Below are 18,162 nucleotides of genomic sequence, written 5' to 3' on the forward strand. Positions count from 1 at the left end.
TAAAATGTAAGATGTATTTTCGCTTTTCAACCAAGAACCTATAACAACGTGGCTCGCTTTTAAACAATATGGGCCAAAAATAACTCGGATTCTTATATTTCGTCTAGACCTTCAATATGGCTTACACCAACTGTTGAGGCAAATCTCTTACCTGTTTTAGGCGGTTGATTATTAAAAAATGAAAATCAAATTTGGACGAGTCATTTCAGTCACGAAAAAACCAGCAACCCTTCAGCCGGTCGATGTATAGAGACCATCATCGTACCACAACATATTAAAAATCTAAAACCCAATTGAGTCCTTCGCTCTAAAATCGAAGCTGCTACACTTCCCCCACCCCCTTCCCCCACTCTCTTCCACCATTAGGTAGCAATGATCTTAGCCATTGATCCCTTTGATTGGGATTAGCAGAGGGCATTATTATTGGATTAACCAATACCTACATGACACATAGGCGTGGAAAAGGGAGTGGGGGAACAACGATTCTAAACAAACGGAGAAATCAAACTACACCAAAACTGTATATCACTTTTTGTCTCACAATTTTTTTTTGGTGTGGTCCCGATGGGCCCGCAGAGGACAGCAGGGGTTCCATTTGGGAAAAAACGATTTAGTCCAAAAACGCGTTAAAAAGTACAAATTAGTCCATCTCGAGTTAACTAGGTACAGTTTAGTCCAAAAGATATTTGAAATATGAAAATACACATATAACCTTCCTGATTTACTATTTAGTCCAAATATTTACGGTTTAGTCCAAAGTGACACATGATGATGTCCGCAATTTTAAATAGTATAAAAATAATTAAAAAACGATTAATCTTTAGAACCGGTCGTCCAAAATTCGCAAATTTTATATATTTGGAAAGCTCTTTTTCGATATCTACGAAAAGAGTACCCATATGACTATATAATTTTCGTTTTTTAAAAATCATAGTTTACACTAGTGTATATAAGCATGTACATCTACAAAAATCCAGAAATTACAAAGACAAGACAAGCTGCACCAGTTTGTACACCACATACAACATGTCCACTCTGATCAAAAAAAAAAAAAAAGTCCATTGTTATTCTCAACGTTCTTAAGCTCCCTCGAAAAGTACCTAAACACATCGAAAGCATGCTATTAAAATCATCTCATGATATCGAAAAACAACAACTTAAGATGGTGTAATCACACCTTAAATTCCCCACCAGAGGCACTACTCATCTTCTCCAATCATCAAAGAGATGAATGCAAGTCAAATATGGACTCCAGGTAATGTTACATACAGAGGAATTCCAGTCATTATCTATCGCCTAATTTAGGCTTCCGATATTTCCAACAATAAATAGAATGACGATCAAAGAAGAGATTGCAGTCGTCGACATTAGAAGACTATTATACATTATCCAACAAACATTTGATCTCAGGGATGCAAACCAACAAGTCAGATCAACCTCTTGTATTTTCTAAGATCATTTTCACATTTGTCACTTTATCCAAAATCTATAAACTCAATTCCTACAATATCTTATGGATCTTTTTTTAAATCTCAATCTTTGTTAAAAGAAATATCCTTTGGTTAAAACCAAAACTTCGGAGCCTAAAAAAAGAAAGAAAGCAAAAATGGGAGAGTAGTAACGCTATTAAGCAACCGAACATGCTCACTTAAAGAAGTTTTTGATTCAGTAGTACCAAGAAAATATTTTCAAACAAACTTTTGATGAAAGAAGTTTCTTATAATCAACATGTGTACAACTATGTACACGTTAACAGTCAATAGGTGTACATAGTTGTACACCTGTACTTCGAAGAGAATATGCAAACACCCACCGCCTTTTAAACAACACGCATACTCAAAGGATGCGACTTTTCCATCATGTAAACCCTACATCAGTCATGCAATATAAGTCGAGCCTAACATGCCTAATTACTAATTCTAGTTTCAAAGATTAAAAACAAAAATGTGGTCAGACAACTTACATTAGCCTCAGAATTCTGTTGTGATGGGCTACGAGAACGAGCAGGTTAACGCTGAGATCGGCTCCTTTTTCCAGGACTTTCATGAATGCGTCTATCAGGGCTTTCACCCCTAGATGGAGGAGTCCTGCGAGGAGATGCACTCATCTTCCCAGGACTAGGACTGCGCCGAACAGGAGAGGCACTGGAAAAAATGAGAATGTTTTCATCAATATAAGGTGCAGAGCAAGAGAGCATAAGAAACAAAGATGTGTACATTTATGTGCATATTAACAATCAGCAAGTGCACATTTATGTATACTATCAACTATGTACACGTTATCTTTAAAACCATTCTGAGAATGATTATGAATAAGGATGATTACTATAAGGTATGTAACAAGACCAAAACAAAAAGAAAAAAAGAAAATGTTCTTACAGTGTTTTGAGATCAACCTTAATTACCTCAAATATTGTTGCATTGCAAAAATAAACATAGTTGGCAGTTGAGATGATGCTTAGTTATGCAACCAATGCAGGATCTATGGAAATATAGCTCAAATTGAGCGTACACCTTGGAGGCGTAATAGATGCATCCTTCGACGTCGTCTTCTTCATCCTGACCACTATATTAAGTTGATCCTGATTGGTTTCTGAGGAATCTAGGAGATCCTCAAGTTGCTCTAATCTCATAATAACGATGATAGAGATCCAAAATTATGCACAAACCAACGATGATAGATATCCTGGAACCCTATACATTACCCTATGATACAAAAAGAATAAACAATGCACATAAAAATGCACTGCATATAACTGTTGTACAAGCATATACACCTCATATAACAAGCACACAAAAAAATACATTGCACTTTTATTTGCACCCATGTAACTGTTGTACAAGAAAATACACCAGTTAATTTTTATTTTTAGGATTAAGCATAATCAATAGAAAAACTACATTGACAAGCAATCAGATGAGTAAAAAGGGATAAGAAAGAAACAATGACCGTTGGATGTCATGTCATGGTATTTATACCTGTCTTTAATATTTTTACTAGTATGAGAAGTGTCCACCATAGAGTTTCGACAATATACCATATAGGATCTTAAACAAAAGCTAGTTCAATAAAAGCTAAAACACTATATTATACCACTCTGAAAAAAGCATAAACCCAAACTGAGGAAAAAAGGTTTGACACTTGCTCAAAATATGAAAACCCCAAATGAGGAGAGAAAAAAAAAACTGACCTTTCTTGACCATAAGTGTCCCAAATTTGAGCTTTGATGATTTTCATTTCAACTTTCAAACTCTGATCGAGTGACATGTTCTTGTATGTTTCCTTCTTCATTACCTTGGCCCCCAACATCTCAAAATCTTCTTGTGTTACATGCACTCTCCTTTTCTTTAAAACAAATATCCCCTATGGTCCTTCAATGCATACAACATGTGAGTAAAAAAAGAGTTCATCAAACACAAATTCAAAGGAAAACAAGTAACGGTAGTAATACAGTTCTGTATTATTAATAATTAGCATGTGTACAACTATGTACACCAATATCATTCATCACATTACATGCACTGGCTAATATTTCAGTTTACAGTTCAAAGTACGATCTAATGATCTTTATGGTGGTACCAGTTAGATGCAAGGAATACAATAACAATATGGTACAACAAACTCAACACCATTTACTGGTCAAAGAACAAATTATATAAGACAAAGGATGTTGAGCAGTCACGTAAAGAACATAAGCATATACCAAAGATGCAGTCCACGAAGTCTGGTAGACCAAATTAATTTGGTGCAAGATCCATGCGATGCCTAAGATTCTTACTCTGATACAAGGGAAAAATTTATGGGCTTTTCACCCCATGATACAGACGACACAAAATTTTAAATTTAGCTAATTAAGTTAAACAAGTATACAACACTTTAGAAAAGAAATAAAATATGAATTGGCATTCTACTTAATTCATTCAGTAAAATACCCTCTCTACTAACGTGTCAGAATGCATTATTAACATTAGAGAATCAAATTCTCATCTGATGCAACCCATATCAAACACAATTGATTCATAAAAATGCTATAGCTTAACATCTATATTCCGACTAGCCTAATCGCTAGTCGGCAGCCGCCTACCGTGTCGCAGTACCACAAGTTAGTAATTGATTTTGACCTTTAATTAACTATGAAGTAAAATAAGCTAATGATGGGATTCTCATTTTACCATTTCATCAAACAGATTATAAGCATAAGCTCATCTTAAGTACATACATAATCCTTAGACAAATAATAATATGAAACGAACCTTGAATTAGGAGGGAATGTTTTGCTCCGGATAGAGTCAGCGGTTTGATTCGTCCCTTGATGCTTCCTACCAAGAAGATTTATCATCATTTAAATCAATTGAAAGCAAAAAATAATGAGAGGATTATAAATCTAACTTCTTCCCATTAATCGAATAAGAAACTCGAACTAAAATCAAAGAAATTAGGTTTTTGAAATCGTAAAAAAATAATTTAAAATCGATAAAGTTTCATCGGCAATTAAATTAAATGATAAGAACATGTTCTCATCTTTCATACCACTTTTAATTGATGAGATCTTCATACTAATTCGCTGAAATTCATCATTTTGAGTTAAAAATCTTCGAAAGAAGGAACTGATGATGACGATTTAGACTTTTCAAGATGAATTCAGTGATTGTTTGATTATCCTAATTAGATTTGAAGATTGAACTTTCATTGAAACAACGAGATCAGGTTTTATGATTTCTGTTCCATGAAATGAAAATGAAAAAAATGGAAACTGAAAAACGAAGAACTAATGTTACTTAACTGAGGGGCATTTTTGTTCTCGAGAAAGTTGGTTTTGGACTGAGTCGTTCAGGAAAGGATTAACCCTATGAAATTTGGTAAATTTGGATCTCCTAATACTAGGTTTGAGAGGGCAAGACTAAAGAGTCCAAAGCCCAGCATATTTGGGACTAAATGTTAATTTCTACGTTCCATTTTCAGGTTTTGTAGTGTCTAGTGCTTTTGGTGTGGTGTGATTTCTCGGTTCGCTTAGAATTTTTGGTGGGGGAATTGGGTGGGGATATATATCATTTTCGCTCTAAAATAAGCCAATGTTGAAAGGGAAACTCAGACAACGAATTCAGATCCGCTAGATTTCCTCGATCTTGTTTCATAGACTTGGTTCGTACATGAGCTGGACAACAAAACAACAGTACACCCTAGCTAAAACTTTAGAAGATTGATGACAACAATAGGCCAACAACACAAATATAATTAAAGTCGTTTAGGTCAAAATAACAAAAAAAAATAAATAAATCAAAAACAAATAATACGTGCTTAAATAACAACCGTTGAATTTAATATTCGTGTCAATCATCTAAACAAAAAACAAAGCAACAAGAATGCGTGTGTCATCTATTTTTCTGCACCCCTCACACGTGTCATCTCTCTGTTGTTTCTTCATTTTTCCTTTTTAATCCCAATCTTCACTCATCAAAGCCTCTCTTCCTTTTCTCTCTCCAAATTCTTTTTCCTGGACCGTCTATTGTCCTAATCTCCCATTATAATTTTCTCTGTTTTCTGATTGTTTTGATGGATCTGTTAGAGGATGAAGATCTGGTTAAGAAGCAAGGAGGAGAAGAAGAAGAAGGAGATAAAGGATTAGGAAGTGTAATACCGGGATCTAAAGAAGATGAAGAAGAATGTGATGATTCTGTTTCGATATCAACAGCAACAACAATAGAATCATTATCATCATCAAATTATTTCAGTACTGATCAAGAAATTAGTAGGAGTAGTAGTAATAGTACAACGACAAGTAGTAGCAGTAGTATTTCTAGTGAGATTCTTCTTCCTTTAGCTGATATAATGGTTCCTGCTGTTTCTTTACCTTCATCTTCATCATCAAATCTTAACCTAATTTCTTCTTCTCCTTCAACAATACCTACTACCTCGACAATTGAAAATCCGAATAATATTGTAGAAAATTCGAATAATAATGGTGGAGATGACGGGGGATTAACAGAACCTGTAACGGTAAGAGGATGTGTTGGTAAGAAAAATAAATATGTTACTTGGGGTTTTTCTTCGATTATTGGGAGAAGAAAAGAAATGGAAGATGCTGTTTGTATTATACCTGGTTTTATCAGTAATCATACGTGTCGAGATATCGGAGGTTGTACAGCTCCGTCGTCAAGAGTTTCTTCTGAAATCCAACCCGTTCATTTCTTCGGAGTTTACGACGGTCATGGTGGATCTCAGGTACATATTTGAACTCCAGAAACGGATTTTTTTTTATATTAAATGTTTAACGGTAGTTGATAAGTTCAGAAAATGAATATCTCGTGTCGTAGTCAGCAACTGTTGACTCGGGGTAATCCTTGTGATACGTGTTTGTATGATTCGTAACAAGTTGTTTGTGTTGCGACCGTTGGATTGTCCGGATGGTCTTGGTTTTGACTTGTATATAACGAGTAGTTTGCCACGTTTAGATTTGTGAGTGGAGCACAGAGATGTTGATACCAGAAACCAAGTATACCTAACTTATAGTGGGTCCCACTTATTTACACGTTACGATAAACGCTTTTGGTGGGACCATGTTTTAGTTGAGCTGGTAGGAAGACACGTTGCAAACATTGACTGGTGTAGTTCTTGTTGGTACATGTAATTATTTTTGCTTTTAAGTGTTTCTTTTGTTTTTTAAACATGTGTCTAGCTAAGATGATGTGTGGGACCCTTTCATGAAAGTACAGGATTAATGGATTATGATTGCTGCTGACTTGAGTATCTAATGCTACAGTTGTAGCCAAAACGCACCCAAGTCTTGGTATGTGTCCATTCAGTCTAGATGTCCCAGTCTCTTGGTGTGTGTAGCACCATTGATTTGAGTTTGTGCGAATGAAAATCGAGAATTCAATGTATGAGATTCTCCATATTCAGTGAACTTGGCTGTTTGTAAAGTGTCTCACTGTATGTTCTTTTGGATGCTCTGGTGCATTTGCTTGAGTTTCGTAATCTATATTCAGAAAGTGCTTTTCGTTTTTGAAAAAGACAACCATGTTTTATATGTATTTGACTAGCTAGCATATCAGTTTATAGATGCTGTTCTAACTTTGATGTTTGATTAAATTCTTTGTCTTTAACATTTTCACATGAAGTAGTGTGGTGTATGGTTTATATCTTTACATTGGTAGGTTATATTGTTGTCTCTTTCTGATTTTCAGGAGCGTATCTCTTGTAGGATATGTTCCCCAGGTCGAATTTTTTAACTATTGATGAATCACCTATAGACCCTCTTTGGGCCATCTTGAATTGCCGTAATCACTATGTTTTATTAGTATAGTGATACCGTGGTAGCAAAACTTATGGATTATCCTACAATAATACCTTGGAAAAGGCTGTTCGCTGTTTGATACAAGATGAGTTTTGCATTCCACAGTTTGGACTTTAGTATGTCACACTAACTATAGGAGTACTGAACTAGTAAGAGACATGTACACCTCACTTGCCATCACATGTTTGCAGTAGACTGTAATACTTAGAAATGCGAAGGTAATGTTTCTGGTATTACTATGGATTTTTTTCACACAAAAAAGGTATATTACCACTGGAAAAGGAAAAATGATAGCAGAACTTCTAGGAATTGCTCATCAGCTGGAAGTCATTTGTTTTTAGTTGTAATATTTGGTAATGAAATACAGAATTCCGTACATGTGTTTATATGTGAGTTCTATTACAGAGGAAGTTGCTGTATAGTGAGTTGTTTTGTAGGAAGATTGTAAAAACAGGATAGCTTTAAATGTCGGACAGATAGAAGGGGATTCACAGTAACTTTAAATCTTTTGTTGGTTTGTCAATGTTTATCTATTTGTTTACCTCAACTACCAGCTTTACAACTTACGTGGCAATCATCTATGGAATGAGATTTTAAACACGCAGGGTATGAGGCCAGTAGGTATTGCATGCATATATTTTGATACTTCACATTCTGCGTGTTTGAGATCTCAGTCCTTCAATGGTCATCACATAAGCTGTGATTGAATATCCAGTTGACAGTAACAAGTAGACAAATAGAAATTTGGGTACGTAATACTCACTAAGTTTACGATGAACTGAAACCTCAGCTTAGTTTAACTCGCAACCTCTGGCACCAACAAGGATTGACTTGGTGAATGGGTTAGTCCTTAAAAGGTTGGGACTAATCGAGTAAGTTGAGAATAGTCACACATTGACAATCAGAGCCAATTAAATATACTTGGATTATTGTCCATGTGAGACTATTCTCAACATACTCGTTTAGGTCTACAAGAGTTGTAATAATCTATGTTATTTTCTTGTGAAGCGCCAGATATTTTACAATAACCGTTCTAGGACTTTTTTAAAGTAGCTTTTTGATGGTGTTCAGTTTTTTATAAACAAGAGTGTAATTGGTATTTAATAATCTATGTTATTTTCCTTACGTAACTCACTAAGTAAATTTGTAAGTGTCCTTTATTGTACTTTAAGCATTCACAGTAATTAGGCAATAATGCAGATTAACTAAGCACGAAGTCCCAACATATATATTTCTTTTTCTGTCAATAGCCAATAATCAAATCATAGACATGATTACTTTCTTGAAGTATATATAACATGAACGCCTATTGATGGCACAGTCCAGTTATACTGCTTTCGTAGGGTAGTTGCTTAACCTGACTTCATTGAATGTCATATATACCTTTTTTTAATTTTTAATATACCTGCTTAGGAAGTTTGCTTTCAGAAATTGAAATCTAGTAGCATAATTAGATCTACACATTGTGAACAGTTTGTTAAAGGTGTTTGGATAAGGACAGCAGTAGTGAATAATATGATCATGCTTCTTCATATTGTCAACGGTGAAGTTCTTTAGAAGTGGATGTCGATCAATCTTTCTTAATGGATTATTGACTTTGAGAGAGATATTACTACCCGACCAACTAAGTATCTTAAGTGAATTGATTGCAGTTGTTTAACCGTCATTAGTACCCAAACCAACTAAATGCCGTCAGTAAATTGATAGCTTCAGTAAATTGATAGTTGATAACCAGAGTCATCCTTCTATAAATGATCACTATGAGTCAGACCTATCAACAGTTTTAACTTCTGAGGTATTATTTCTTCTACAAGAAGTTGAATCACTTCTTTATAGTGCTTATTAGTCTCCGGAGATGTGCTTCCTTCCCATTGGTCATTTCCCCTATAAATTTGTTTTGCTATAATAGTGTTTATGTAATACTGCTGTACAGACACTTCCCGGATGTAACCATAGTGCTGCACGCCATTGTGCCAACTTACTCTCCTAGCCGTTAGCTTTGTTGAAGTGTGTATTTGTCCCAGAAGCCCTCAATGTTGTGTGGGAATAGTGTAGTTGCTTATTATCTTCACGTATGTGCAATGAATCTGTTTCTTGTGTGGACTATGCTTGTAACCTGTGCTTGAGTCGAACCATACATCCCCAACAAAAGATCCTACTATAAAGCATGCTCAAGCTTATTTGTCCTACCGTCCTTTGTTTGATTTTTTTTCCCTAGCATTTAACTTCGAAAATAGTCTTCCAATACTTCCAACTAGAATTGACCAGTGAGAGAGGAACTAAAGCTTATGAATACCGGAAGTCTTTTTATGGTTGTCTATCTAATGACAATTGTATTGTTCATAAATATAGTATTGCAAATGTATAGGCGAAAGTGGTCACACTATCTTACTGGTGTTGTGTAGGTAGCTAAATTTTGCGCTGAACGAATCCATGACACTACCACAGAGGAGTGGGAGAGGGGAGGAACGGATGTAGATACAGATGTAGATGGATGGCATACAAGGTGGGAAACAGCATTCAGTAGGGGATTCGAGCGGGCTGACAACGAGGTTGCTGAGGAGTCGGTAGCTCCAGAAATTGTCGGCTCAACCGCTGTGGTTGTTGCCTTATCAGGTTGTCAGATCATTACTTCCAATTGTGGTGACTCAAGGGCAGTGCTTTGTCGAGGGACTCAAACGATCCCTTTATCTATTGATCACAAGGTTGATTTTCTCACTCCAGGTTTATTGATATATTAGTACTCAGCATAGCTATAGTTAATGCCACTTGACCAACATGATTATACAGAAGCATTAAAAAAGACATGTAGGCTGAGTTGATCAATTCTACGCCAAAGCATCTGAACTTAACATGGTTACTCAAATTACATGAAAATGATCACTGTGGGTGGCAATAATGGTGTAACCCTTAATGGATCTCAGCATTTTTTTTTTCCTTCGTTCATTTGTTTTTGAGTATGCATTTTGTTGGGTAATCTTTTGGTCCTTTGATGATCTTCATCATCAGGATATGATCCTGAAAAATTAGCCTTCACTATCTCCATGCAACCCCCAATTTCCATATTGTATCTGTTTTGGACCTGTCAGTTATATGTGGGAAAGAATAATTTATGCGGTCCATTACCAGGATTCCGACTACAGGCTTATGCATTGGCTCATTTTATAATTTTTTTATAATTAATAGTTATTTGTTTTCCACTTCCTTACTATTGATTGTGATCTAGTGTTGAAGAAGACATGTAATTCCTTAGGCAGCGGATTTGTAGCAAAATTTTAGAGTTTTATCTCTTAACTGGAGTATCTACCAGTCGATTATCTCAAAATATTACCAGTTATAGAAGTGCACTTGAGCATGTAGAATTTCAAATCTAGCAGTTAACAGAATGCTTCTTTAGTACCTATACGCAAAAGATACGAGAACTATTATGTTTGGAGGGTAGTAAGTGTTTTGAAATAGAAAGATACAACAACAACAACCAAGCCTTCAGTCCTGAAACCCATGTCGAAGTTACCTTGAAATAGAAAAATAGTATGTAAATATTTATATATAGAGAGAGTTCGAAAACTTTCCCATGCTTACATTCATTGAAAGTGTTTCGGTAAATGTTTTTTCAGGACATCTTTTGTGGTTGTTGTTTTTACAGCCTGATAGAGAAGACGAGCTTGCGAGGATTGAAGGAGCAGGAGGGAGAGTCATAAGTTGGAATGGTGCTAGGGTATTTGGTGTTCTTGCGATGTCTAGATCCATTGGTACTTTCACTATCTAGTTTTCATTTGCTTATCCATCTTCGGAACATCGATCGCTTTTAGTTCTGTTCATAAAAGCTTCTCTGTTTTTAGTACTTTCGTCAGTTTTTCCCGTCTGCCAAATTCTAACACAATTGCAAGTGTCAAATGCATCCATTTAGTTATTTTCCACCATATTTTAGGTCGGGTTAAGCTGTTAAATAGTCATTCAATTAGGTTATGGCCTGTCTAAAGTACTCATTCCTGTCGTATCTTCAGTTTCCCACAATAGGTCCATCATGTTCCACCAGGTCAACCTATCTGGTTGCATTGTTAATTGTAGTTATAATGGTTCTGATAGGCAAATACAGGCGTGGACGGATTTAATCCGACCAGATGTATGTATCACGTAGTAGGAAAATAATGCCACGTTCTGTAGAAAAATACAATACATTAAATACAGTGTTTCCTTAGAAAAACCATTAAATGTTTTGCGCCTGAAGTTACTTTCACGGCGAGAAGCATACTGATCGATTGTTTAATGACTATTAACATGCCCATGCATGGTTGTTTCAAGCCACTTGTTCTTCATGCCTTGATCACCTGAACAAGTCCAACGACACTCTTTTGACCCCCAATCGTCACATTTATTTATTCACGTATATGTAAAGTTTGACTCGACAGACATATTGCAAACCAAATAACAGCTAATTGTTACAAGGAAAACTCATGAATGCCCTTGTCCTGATATTATTTCAACACTAAGGATGAGTTTCGTCAGCTCAATGAGATTTTGCTCCTGATATTATTTCAACACTCAAGATGAGTTTCGACAGCTTTTTTTTTTTCTTTCTTTCTTTTGATATTGGAGTTTCATCAGTTAAATGATAATGATTGCAGACTAAATCTGCTGTGGTGTTCTTCTATTTAATCTTTCAGGAGATAGGTATATGAGGCCATGGATTATTCCTGTGCCCGAAGTTACTTTCACGACAAGAAGTGAAGAAGATGAGTGTTTAATTATTGCAAGTGATGGGCTCTGGGATGTAATATCTAATGACGAGGCGGGCGAGGTGGCTCGAAATCTGTTAAGACGGCGACGAAGGTCAACCATCTCAGATATAGCATCACATTCTGCAGCACAAGCGGTGGCTGACCATCTTACTGACTTGGCCTCCAGGAAGAACAGTTCAGATAACATCTCTGTTATAGTTGTTGACCTAAAATCTAAGAGACGCCGTGTACAAAGACACTTAGCAGGATAGTGGCCAACCTCTTATCTTATACTAAATTTTTTTTAACCATATCTTTAAAAACCAGACTATGAAACTTGCAAAATGGTATATCGAATTTGCAAAATCATCCCAGGGTCTAGGATCATAATTCTTTCTTTCTTTCTGTTTGTAAAACACTAGGACGCAAAAACATTTCAAAGTAGTGAAGGTAGAAATAACTTATCTAAAGTTGTATATTGTGTTCATTTTTGGCCTGTTGCTTACTTTGGTATTTCGGGTTGTTTGTCTAGTCTGTTCTTTCAGAGTTTTTGTTTTTGTATGGAGAGACAGGGTCAGTTTTCTGATTTCTGAGCTTGTATTAGCCAGATCAGAGTGTAAATGTACATATATCTTACGATCAAATTTGTCAATGTGTAATGGAGTGAGAATCACTTCCTTTTATAATCACCTTGCTACTAGTATACGAAAATACTCAGTTACTGTTCTTGGATGCTCTTTGTTTCTGTAGGTAATAACTCATGCACCATGATTCCAAAATTTAGCTTTTGCACCCAATTCAATATCTAAAGTCTAAACTAGCTTCCATTAGACCACAAATTTTGTGAGTGTAGGAGGAAATGGCATAGTGTCTGTCATAGCTCTCTGCCTGGCTCACTCTAGGAAATTTGGGAATGGTAATCCTAGTCAGATCATCAGGATAAGAGAGATAAGAATTTCCAGTGGAAAGATAGAGAAAGGAATTGATGAAAGCTGTCAAATACTATAGCAATGGGATGCTTTGATGCAATAATGTCTACAGACTACAAAATACGATGGGCAGATGTGTGGTTTTAATGGTGATTGGTAATGAATAAAGAATTGATGCCACAATTGTGAGAGATAGCAACCTTAAAATTAAAGCAAACTTTTGGATGATCCCTTTAGTCCCCCCCCAAGTATGTGAATCATCAACAGACGCTTCTATCTCTGCTGCAAATTCCTGATAAATGCAAGAAAGGAAAAATGGTTTTTGTTATAAATAGTAATGATAGTAATAATTGTAGAGAATCATCTTCTCATATGTGTATACATCAAAGCTATCTAGCTTGCTGCCTCAATCAAGTTCTCTTTTTCCCAATGACATGTAACATCTTAATTTCCATCTGTACCTTCTGTTAATAATTGATATGGTTATTCTTCTCATAATAAGTTTTATGGGCAAGAGCAACTAGGAACCAGTTAGTGGTGCACTGGATTCATATCGTCTTCTCTTCCGGGAAGGTTGAGAGTCTGGAGACCCTCACCCCCGTGCTTCATAGAAACTATAGTTATTGTGGATATCAATCAACACCCAATAACATTACCATTCTGCTGGATATATGGTATAGTACTTCATAGAAACTATAGTTATCGTGTATATCAACACCCAACAATATTTCAAAAAAATACCAACACCCAACAATATTGATATGTTGCAGTGTGAGCTTTAAAGTTGCAAGAAATTATAGCTATATGAGTAAGCTAAATAATTCAGGTGTTTGAATCATGTCCATGCATTGTCCATAGGGGGAATACTTACACACCACGATAACGGGAGAAAAGAGTGAAAGAATATGGGTATAATAATAATGAGCTGAGTGACACTGAATACATAAAATCATACATATTCTGATCCCTCTCCACCCACCCTCTCTTCACAGCTTTTGTTACTTCTTTTAACAAAGGCGCGGATGTGACCACTCGGGCATTAATTTGAGAGTAACCAAAACCATAGTAACTTCTTTATCTGTCTTTGTTCTATACTCTGTGTTGTCTACTCTTATGGGTGGAAATGGAATAAAGGGAGAATGAATCTCTCTACTCAACAGACCTTTATTTTTTCTTTTTCATATCTCTGTTGTCCAAGAGAAAGAAAGACATGACAAGAACCAACATAATTGGCTAACTATTCTAAACTTAAAATCATCGGATACTTTTAATTTTACTTGGATTTGATGGAGTGGGTTTGTGCTGTTCTTTTATTTATATATTCTCCACTCAATGCACTCCCATCCAACAAAAACACAGAAATTATTTACTACACTGCATATAACAGAAAAAGAACTCCAACAAATTTGTTGAAAGAAAAGGATAAATGTACCGTAATTTAAAGAACAAAACAAGAAAAGAGTTATCACCTTTGTTGTTCTTTTATTTTGGTATCCACGAGCCAACTACATATGGAACAATACGATATTTTGTTTATGGTAAAAGTAAAATTCTATGTGCAAATATCTTTACGCTAAAAAGTAACCAGCATCGAACCCATATTTGGTTAGCTAAACAAATGCCATGGATGTCATATCTCATACATCTTTTCAATAGTATAATTGGCATAATAATTGTTAATCATTGCATATATAACATATTCGATACCAGCCGGAAGAGACAGGGAGAGAGAAACGAGCCTGGTAGTGGTCGCTTGTCAATTCATGTCTGGTATAGCTTGATGTTAAGGATAAGAGTAAAACACTATGCCGAGGGATAAAATATACTGTATTTTATCCACCATTCCATCGTTAGTTGCATTTAGCTGGGATAGTCTTTTCATTTGGAAGCCCCCATGACGATTCTCTGTATTGCTAGTTTCTTGGTCTTGAGTCTGTTAGCTTTGCTTAATTCTCTGTAGCATATGTATGTTGTTCCAATAAGAAAATTATTTTCCTATTGGCAAGAAGATGTCTAATATGCAGGAGGGCGGTCTATATAATAGAGCGAGGCGGTCGACAGACCGTCCGAGGCCCTAAACTGGATGGGTTTACTGCAATATAGAATCATATATGCATGGTACTATTATACTTTCAAAGTTTTGTTATCGACACAGAAAAAAGTAGTTGCCGAAGCATTTGGAAGTCTCCATTACATAAGTCACGTATTCGATTGTTATAGAAATCAAGTTTTAATTAATTATTTTTCTTTAAGAGATTTAGAAAGCTCATGACATCCTCCTACTCCCTACGAAGTTATTTTAAGATTCAGGAACTGAGAAAAACTCTCAAACTGGAGCCGGATGTGTGCTGAACGCCGTTTAGCACGTGCCCTTTGCAGTGGGAGGTGGGACTGAAAGAACAAAAGAAAAGCAAACTTGATCAAGTATTCTGTTGGTCACTCCTTGGGACCATGGCTAAAGCAAAAAGACACCGTTTTTCTTTTCTTCTTTTTGGATTCTCCTTACTCGTATTGAGTGAATCTACAAAAAGAAGCTTAGCTTGAGAATACGCATACATGGACGTTATTCTTTTTTTACTTTTCGGCAAAGATAATTGAAAGAGGCTCTGAGATCGACGTTATTCCACATTCAAAACAAAACCTGATCATGGTATATAGACCCATATCATGACCGGATGCGTGTTCCAGTAATGATTTACTTTCAAGAATGGCCGGAGTTGCAAGTCCAAACTATTGGTTTAGGCAATCGCCGGTGCCGCTGGGTAGTTGAGCTGGCAATATACTCATTCACAGTACTATGCCAAATTAATTGGCACATTTTTGACACAGTGTAACTGGGCAACAGACGGCACATATAGGCATCACATGAGTTCGTACGTACGGCACACAAGTTTGATTAATTAACTTATATTAGAACAAATCATTCTAGGCAAACTTTTGATAATACAATTTATTATTGTAGTTTGTTTATATTAACTGTGAGATTCCTGAGAAGACAGATTCTGAGAAGCTTTATTGGGTGATGGTAAATGATAAAACACGAAGAATGCTAGATCATTTAAGTATGGAGCAATTTGATGAGGAGTTTAGAATATATCACTAAAGAACTAGAATCTTACGATGCATGTTGTTTACTTTAAATTATTAAAATGTGTAGAGAGTAGTATGGACGACATACGTATGAATTACTACTCAACAGCTGATATGCCTAAAACAGCAGGCCAATTATAGGTTTAATTATGCCTTCTGATGGTCGATTGCAGATCAATAATCTTTATTTTTTATTGGTAAAGAATTGGTGCTGATGAGTGACCAGTTGCGAACTCAGGACACTAGTATCAATACCAGTCACCCAATGACTTTACAACTATACTATAGTGACATGCATGCAAAATTTGGCCGCTGGCACAGTGTTGGACTATGACTATCATGCGCAATGCACGAGTATGCAACTACCATGAAAAGGATTTCGGCAACACTACGTAGTGTGTACATATTGTTTGCATACATACAGAGCATATTTGTTGGAAGAATATCTGTATACACAACTAGAGAAATATTTTAAAGACATTATAATTGAACTAGAATAAAGTCTGCATGTGCTGATTAGTGATAGCAATAGTATCCAACGTATGTTCCCTTTCACCATTCTCTATATATACTCTTCTTTGAGCTTGAGTTTTTCACATCATCACTTCTGTATCATATTAACTCTCTCAAGCATTGAGTCTTTGATATAGCTACTACTAGCTACTAGAAGTACATTTCTAGGTTGTATTGAGGCTGCAGTCTCTTTGACAAGTTCTCTATAGTTTGTTTAACTAAAAATGGGAAGCAGACAATTGCATAGCCAGATTTCTTGCATGAGGGAAAATCTCTTTAAGCAGGTTTGTGTTTTTCTTAAGCTTAATTCTATCTAATTCAATATAGTATGATCAGATATCAATGCAAAAGCATGCATTATGGTTCTATAACAATTAAATGAATTAAGAATACTTCTAGTGATCAATAATAAACTTGGACCGGGTGACCAACTATGAACTAATATGTGCATGAGTGTATGCTTAATATATTCATGAATACATCATATGTAATGATATTATAATCTACTTTTAAATTATAGGGATTCCTCGACGAGCAATTCATGCAGCTAGAGGAATTGCAAGATGACGCAAATCCTAATTTTGTCGAAGAAGTCGTGACTTTGTTTTTCAAGGATTCAGCTAGATTGATTCTTAATATTGAACAAGCTCTGTAAGTCATCCTTAACTTATAAAATAAGTTGCTAACTTTCAGTAGATATTTTTATATAATACTAATATCCGATCCTTTTTCCGTTTTCCCCGATACAGAAATAACAATCCCCAAGATTTCAATAAGTTGGATAATTTCATGCACCAGTTCAAGGGTAGTAGTTCAAGGTATGCAAACAATAATTATAATTACAAGTACTTAACTTGTGTAGCTAATCTATTTTACGACAAATCTATTCATGAACATAAGCCGATAAGAGAATGAATTAACATGAATTGATATATTGCAGCATTGGAGCTAAAAAAGTAAAGAATGAATGCACTCAGTTCAAGGAATATTGCAGGATAGGAAACGGAGAAGGGTAATTTCTTTTTCATCTTTTGTATCATTTTGCAGTTATTTCATACAATTTCTTTTGAAACTAATTTGTCTTATTAATATGTATGTTACAGATGCATTAGGACATTTCAACAAGTGAAGAAAGAACATGCAGCATTAAGGAAAAAGCTTGAGAGTTATTTCCAGTTGGTTAGACAAGCCGGCCCCATGCAGACTGCAAGTCGCCCCAGATAAGAAATTCACGACGAGGATTTCCAGAAGAATGAAGTTGCCACTTAGGCGCTGTGCAAAAGCATATCCATGCAATAAGCCATGCTTTCTTTTTAAAGAAAAATGTCATGAACGGAAAGATCTGATTTTCGTTTCCTATGCTTTTTAGGTGCTTAAGTAAAGGTTTATGTAACACATTAGGGCCTGTTTTCAGTACCTCATCGACTATATATTATGAAAATTTTTGGTAAGAACAAGCATTTTGGATTTTGGTTACGACAAACTCCTTTGCCCATCAAAGTACATCTTGTTGTCTCCCTTTCCAATTGATAAACACCCTTTTTGTTCCTTTAACTAAAAGAGTAAAGTGATGAATGTTAAATTCTGTTTCGGGAGATGCAGTTTTACCCAAAAA

The 18,162-nt window shown here is 35.6% G+C and overlaps 2 protein-coding genes and 2 long non-coding RNA genes across 6 annotated transcripts; 2 read left to right on the forward strand and 2 right to left on the reverse strand.

Annotated features, from left to right (window-relative positions):
- Positions 1–845: 845 nt before the first annotated feature.
- LOC113349211 lies at positions 846–4,973 on the reverse strand. Of its 3 annotated transcripts, XR_003360008.1 has the most exons (6): positions 4,531–4,973; positions 4,254–4,319; positions 3,191–3,371; positions 2,405–2,705; positions 1,964–2,144; positions 846–1,100 (listed from the first exon to the last, which is right to left on the reverse strand). It is a non-coding gene; the product is annotated as an uncharacterized LOC113349211 (long non-coding RNA). The 3 variants fall into 3 exon arrangements; XR_003360009.1 differs by lacking the exon at positions 2,405–2,705 and having other exon boundaries at positions 3,191–3,363; positions 4,531–4,972; XR_003360007.1 differs by lacking the exon at positions 2,405–2,705 and having other exon boundaries at positions 4,531–4,971.
- Positions 4,974–5,204: 231 nt separating this feature from the next.
- Positions 5,205–6,233, reverse strand: LOC113349212. The gene is made up of 2 exons (XR_003360010.1): positions 6,098–6,233; positions 5,205–5,989 (listed from the first exon to the last, which is right to left on the reverse strand). It is a non-coding gene; the product is annotated as an uncharacterized LOC113349212 (long non-coding RNA).
- On the forward strand, positions 5,516–12,701 carry LOC113349210 (protein phosphatase 2C 56-like). Its single transcript, XM_026593141.1, has 4 exons — positions 5,516–6,222; positions 9,700–9,999; positions 10,941–11,046; positions 11,962–12,701. Exons 1-4 carry the CDS (start codon positions 5,554–5,556, stop codon positions 12,285–12,287), a joined length of 1,401 nt encoding a protein of 466 aa, XP_026448926.1. The 5' UTR covers positions 5,516–5,553; the 3' UTR covers positions 12,288–12,701.
- A 3,943-nt stretch (positions 12,702–16,644) lies between these two features.
- LOC113353999 (histidine-containing phosphotransfer protein 4-like) lies at positions 16,645–17,998 on the forward strand. Its single transcript, XM_026597457.1, has 5 exons — positions 16,645–16,831; positions 17,068–17,198; positions 17,297–17,365; positions 17,488–17,559; positions 17,651–17,998. The coding sequence occupies exons 1-5, from the start codon at positions 16,772–16,774 to the stop codon at positions 17,769–17,771; spliced, it is 453 nt and encodes a 150-aa protein (XP_026453242.1). The 5' UTR covers positions 16,645–16,771; the 3' UTR covers positions 17,772–17,998.
- The last annotated feature ends 164 nt before the right edge of the window (positions 17,999–18,162 follow it).

Source organism: Papaver somniferum, chromosome 2 (genome assembly GCF_003573695.1).
Source record: "Papaver somniferum cultivar HN1 chromosome 2, ASM357369v1, whole genome shotgun sequence".
Lineage (NCBI taxonomy): Eukaryota > Viridiplantae > Streptophyta > Magnoliopsida > Ranunculales > Papaveraceae > Papaver > Papaver somniferum.

Excerpts from the sequence above, each read along its gene's own strand:
- LOC113349210 (XM_026593141.1), top strand. The coding sequence starts at position 5,554 with ATGGATCTGTTAGAGGATGAAGATCTGGTTAAGAAGCAAGGAGGAGAA. Across the intron at positions 10,000-10,940 it reads CTTTATCTATTGATCACAAG|CCTGATAGAGAAGACGAGCT; the intron begins GTTGATTTTCTC and ends TTGTTTTTACAG. Across the intron at positions 11,047-11,961 it reads TGCGATGTCTAGATCCATTG|GAGATAGGTATATGAGGCCA; the intron begins GTACTTTCACTA and ends TTAATCTTTCAG.
- LOC113353999 (XM_026597457.1), top strand. The coding sequence starts at position 16,772 with ATGGGAAGCAGACAATTGCATAGCCAGATTTCTTGCATGAGGGAAAAT. Across the intron at positions 17,199-17,296 it reads CTTAATATTGAACAAGCTCT|AAATAACAATCCCCAAGATT; the intron begins GTAAGTCATCCT and ends TCCCCGATACAG. Across the intron at positions 17,366-17,487 it reads TTCAAGGGTAGTAGTTCAAG|CATTGGAGCTAAAAAAGTAA; the intron begins GTATGCAAACAA and ends GATATATTGCAG.